Genomic DNA, 4,495 nt, shown 5'->3' with positions numbered 1-4,495 from the left:
CTCACCCAAGCAAGGGGCAGGGAACCTGTTGGAGCTTTCCATGCACATGGTGAGGAGGTTTCAAGCCTTATTCGCAAGGCAGGCTGTAGACTCTATCAAACCCCCATTTTTACAGAAAGACCAAAGGGAAAAAATAATTAGGAAAAAAACAGCATTTATTTGATACTTTTATTTATATGCAAAACAGGTCACCATTCATGAGAGATATGAAAAACGTATCAGATAGAAACCAGATTTATCTATTTTCACTACAAAATATTGCATTATATAAAGCAACAGAGACACACAAAAAAACCCTGAAAAAGACTAAAATCTTTGGATAGCAGATGTGGTTTTTTTTTTCTTTTTCTTTTTCTTTCTCATCCCTAGAATGCGCTTCTTGCTTTAAGAGATTCACAGCAAAGAACATGAAACATTTTCAGGTTATAGCAATTTTTTTTTTTTTTTTTTTTTTTTTTGGTTGTCACAAAGGAAAGCAGTCCTGGATTTACTTCTTTTTATTTTCTTTTATTTTTTTAGGAAAAAAAAAAAAAAAAAGTCCCTTTCCTAAAAATATACCGCACACATACAGGCCACGCTCAGCCCCACACGCATCCGCCTATAGGCACACGCACCGATACACCCACAAAAGAACTACTTCCCTTATAAACGATTTGCAAAGTACTTCTCAGACGGAACTATAGATCAGAAGAACAACAAGTCTTAAAAAACTCTCCTAGTTAAGTGCTAGTGGTTGTCCATCCCACACACGCATACACACACGCACACGCAGAAAAGAAAAGAAGGGCAAGAACAAACGTCTTGGTATATGTAAAATAGAAACGGGAAGGGAGGGAAGGTTTGTTACACACAAGTGCAATATAATCGGAGCGAAACAAACAAACAAGAAAGTAAACCAAAACAGAACACTGCCTCGATCCCAACGCACACTTACAAACGTAATATTCCACAGGAGAAAGTGTAAACACCCGACTATAGAAAACAATTGGCACAAAGTATCCAAAGTAAAATTGCCACCACTCTGAAAAATAAATAAGTCTTGAAAAAAATAAATTGTCGACTCCTTCTACCATAAATAAAAAATAGTTATTTTCAACCTCACCCACGGGTCACACGTTTAAGGTCACAAGAAGATGTTTTTGGATATATATAAAGGGGCACTTGACAGCCTGAAGGAACGATCCCATTTTACACTTCTCTGCTTAAAGCAGCGCTGAGACGCGACCGCGAAGAAAAGCCCTCCGCGCCCTCCGCCGGGCCCCGCTCTGCCCCGTGGCCGCCCGCGGGCTCTCGGGGCCGGGCTGACCGGCGACGGCGCGTCCCGTTCCGGCTTCCGCGGGGCCGTCGGGTCGGGCGGGAGCTACACGTCCAGGACGTGGTTGAGATAGGAGATGTAGCAGATGGCGAGGCGCAGGATTTCGATCTTGGACAGCTTCTTGTCGGGGGGGAGAGTGGGCAGCAGCTTCCGCAGCTCGGCGAAGGCGAGGTTGAAGGCCTCCACGCGGATCCGCTCCCTCGTGGCGTGGGCCGAGCGGTACTTGGCCGTGGCTCTCCGCCGCCGCCTCTTCTCCTCGCGGCTCAGCGGCGGAGGGTGCAGCCCCGGCCGTCCCCCGCCGCGACCCTCCCCGCCTCCCCCCCCGCCGCCGCCCTCCGCGGGCTCCGGGTCGGAGACGCAGCAGCTGAGCGCCCGGCCGTCCGCGCCGCCCAGGGACTCCGGATCGGAGGGCGCCGAGGAGGGGTGGTCGGAGTCGGCCGCTTGGTCCGGGCTGAGCATCATCGTGGAGGGGGCGGAGGAGCCTTCCCGGGACAGAGAAGCAGAGAGAGCGGGCTCAGAGCCCCCGTCCCGCGGCGGAGCGCTGCCCCCGCCGCCGCCTCCCCGCGGCCGCGCTCCGTCGCGGAGCTGCCAGCTCTCGCTCTTTTGTCCGAACGGGCCCGGAAAGCAAGAAAAGAAATACACCCGCCTTACTAACGAGCTAACATCCACGGGCTCAAATCGGGCCGGTTTGTTTTCCTGCCATTTGAATACCTCCGTTCTCCCCTGCCAAACGCCGCACCATTGCTCCGTCGGGATGCGGGCTGCAGACCGCCGCTCATAAATGAGCAGGGGAAAGCCCGGCTCGAGGCTACCAAACCTTGCGGGGAAATTCATTTCCCCAGTCAGAACTGCGGAATCTGCCGCGTGTGCCCGGATCTCCTCTTGCTCTTTGCTCTGAGCTCCTTCCTCTTGCTCTTTGCTCTGCGCTCCTTTCATTATTGCTATTATTATTATTATTTCTACTATTATTTTCCTGACGCTAGTCGTGCTATTCGCCAGCGATTAGATGGGGACTATAGGAGAGCCGCAGGTTTTATTTTATATATATATATATCATATATATATATTAGGTGCGAATTAAGAAATAACGGTGAAAGAAGGAGAAAAACCCCAAAGCAGGGCCCGAACTTCCCGATTCCTTTAAATTTTCCCTCCTCTCCCCTCCCTGCGCGGAAAGGGTGGGAGGGGGAAAGGGGGGAGGGTGGAAAGAAAGGGGAAATAAATAAATAAGTGCGGTGGTGCCTTTCAAAAGAAAATTGAATCGTAGCTTCTTGCGGCCTCACGGAGCACCATCTGTCATGTAGACAGCAGCACAAACCCGGGCGCGTACGGGGACATGCCGGCATGTAATAAAACAATACATCAGAGCTCGGGGATAACCTTGGACGCGGTGTGTGTGTTATGCTGCGTGCGTGTGTGCGAGTCGGGGGGTGTCGAGCGAGGAGGGGAAGGGGTACGGCCCGTCTCCAAAAATCCCATCGCCGTGGATTTCCTTGTGAACTTCCCTGGCAAAGTCCGCCTCGGATCTCGGGGAAAATCAAAGGCAAGAATAGAGAACGGAACGGAGGGGCGGCCGGAGAGAGGGGCGGGCAGGAAGCCTCGCCGAGGCCGGGAGAGGTCCTATCCCACTGGATGTTAATAGGCACCCTGGATGTTAATAGGCCCGCTAGGCAGGGGTGAGGAATAACATAAGGGCAGCTGAGCGAGTCGGCTATTTCTTGCGAGGGAAAAAATAAATAAAAAAATAAAAAATAAGAGTAGAATCCCCGCTCAGCTGAGACCCCAGCGGGCAGGTTGGTGTGAGAGCGCACCGGCGGGGAAAGCTAAGACGTGTAAGAAAAACGAGCAATGGCAGAGGTGCTTCCCGGAGAAAAGTTGCTTTAGGGTTTTTCTACGCTGTGAGCTGAATAATCTCCGTTCGGTTCGCTTTTATCGCGGTTGTTTCCCGCGATCCGAACCAGGCAGAGGCTCCTTTCTATTTCTTCCCCCCTCCCTCGGCCACCCCCGCACAGCCGGGGCAGGACGCACCGCGGGGCCGCTTACCTCGGCGCCGCCGCTCGCACCGCCGCTCCCCTCGGGTCCCTTCGCCCCCTCGGCGGTGCCTTTATAGTTCAGATGCGCCTCCGGCAGCAGAGCATGGAACAATTCAGAAAAAAATAATAATCAAACGGAGGGAATTAGGAGCGGAGGGGCGTCCTGCTCGGGTGGGGAAGGGAGGCTCTCATCCCTCGCCGCGGCCTCCAGCGCTCCGGAGATGTTATCGCCGTGCTCGGTGGCGGAGTATAAATAACAACTTAAGTTACTTACGATGCATCGGGGGAGAAAAGAGCCGTTCCCCCATCCGAACCCTCCTCCGCCCGTTAATTCGGGGCAGCGGGCTGCAAAGACGACGAGTCGCGTTTAGGGGGAAAAAGAAAAATTAATCGCGTTCTTCGTCCTCCTCTTGCCAGGATCAATAACAAAAGGGATGCGGAGGTGCCACCAGCGGGGCTGCTCCCCTCCCCGCCCCTCGGCCTCTCCGCAGAGCCGGGGCGCGGAGCCGGCGGTGGGGCCGCTTTGTTCCGCCAGGGCCGGCCCGGTGCCCGGAGCGGGTCGGGGCACAATGCTCGTTCCTTCCTTCTCTCTCTGTATCTTCCTTTTGTCTTTTTCTTTCTTTCTTTCTTTTTTTCCTCCTTTCCTTTTCTCCTTCTCCTTCTTCTTTTTTTTTCTTTCCCCTTTTTTCTTTCTTTCTTTCTTTCTTTCTTTCTTTCTTTCTTTCTTTCTTTTTTTCTTTTTCTTTTTCCTTCTTCTTTCCTTCTTTCTTCTTTTTATTTATTTTTCTGACGCACCGTGCAGTTCGGTTACTTCACCACTCCGGCAGATGAGAGGAGGAGACCCCGTTAGGAGACAAATGTTAGGCTCAGTAGTTTCTCAGCCGGTCTCTCAGGAGCTGGAGAGGGGGAGAAACGAATCCCTCATCCACTCCCGAGGTTCCCAACTCCTCCTGCATCACTGGGTGAGAAGGAAGAGCGAACGTGAGGAAAGCAAAACAAAACAAAACAGACCAAAAAAACCCAACAAAAATAAAAACAACCAAACAAACCAAAACCCACCAAACCCCAAGAAATAAAAATCTCGCCGCGGATTTGGGAAAGGCTGCAGCACGAGGTGCGCTCACGCAAAAAATGAAAGTCCGGTTCC

The 4,495-nt window shown here is 52.0% G+C and overlaps 1 protein-coding gene across 2 annotated transcripts; it reads right to left on the bottom strand.

Annotated features, from left to right (window-relative positions):
* Window positions 1-543: 543 nt before the first annotated feature.
* NHLH2 (nescient helix-loop-helix 2) lies at window positions 544-4,016 on the bottom strand. Of its 2 annotated transcripts, XM_090134468.1 has the most exons (2): window positions 3,359-4,016; window positions 544-1,797 (listed from the first exon to the last, which is right to left on the bottom strand). In XM_090134468.1, the coding sequence occupies exon 2, from the start codon at window positions 1,775-1,777 to the stop codon at window positions 1,361-1,363; it is 417 nt and encodes a 138-aa protein (XP_089990594.1). In that variant the 5' UTR covers window positions 1,778-1,797; window positions 3,359-4,016; the 3' UTR covers window positions 544-1,360. The 2 variants fall into 2 exon arrangements, with proteins under 2 accessions (XP_089990594.1, XP_089990593.1); XM_090134467.1 differs by lacking the exon at window positions 3,359-4,016 and having other exon boundaries at window positions 544-2,214.
* Window positions 4,017-4,495: the final 479 nt, after the last annotated feature.

The sequence above is a fragment of the Phasianus colchicus genome, chromosome 1 (assembly GCF_987193195.1).
Source record: "Phasianus colchicus chromosome 1, bPhaCol1.hap1.1, whole genome shotgun sequence".
Lineage (NCBI taxonomy): Eukaryota > Metazoa > Chordata > Aves > Galliformes > Phasianidae > Phasianus > Phasianus colchicus.
Note: the sequence above shows the minus strand (reverse complement) of the source record. Positions and strands in the feature narration are given on the sequence as shown.

Excerpts from the sequence above, each read along its gene's own strand:
- NHLH2 (XM_090134467.1), bottom strand. The coding sequence starts at position 2,149 with ATGAATTTCCCCGCAAGGTTTGGTAGCCTCGAGCCGGGCTTTCCCCTG.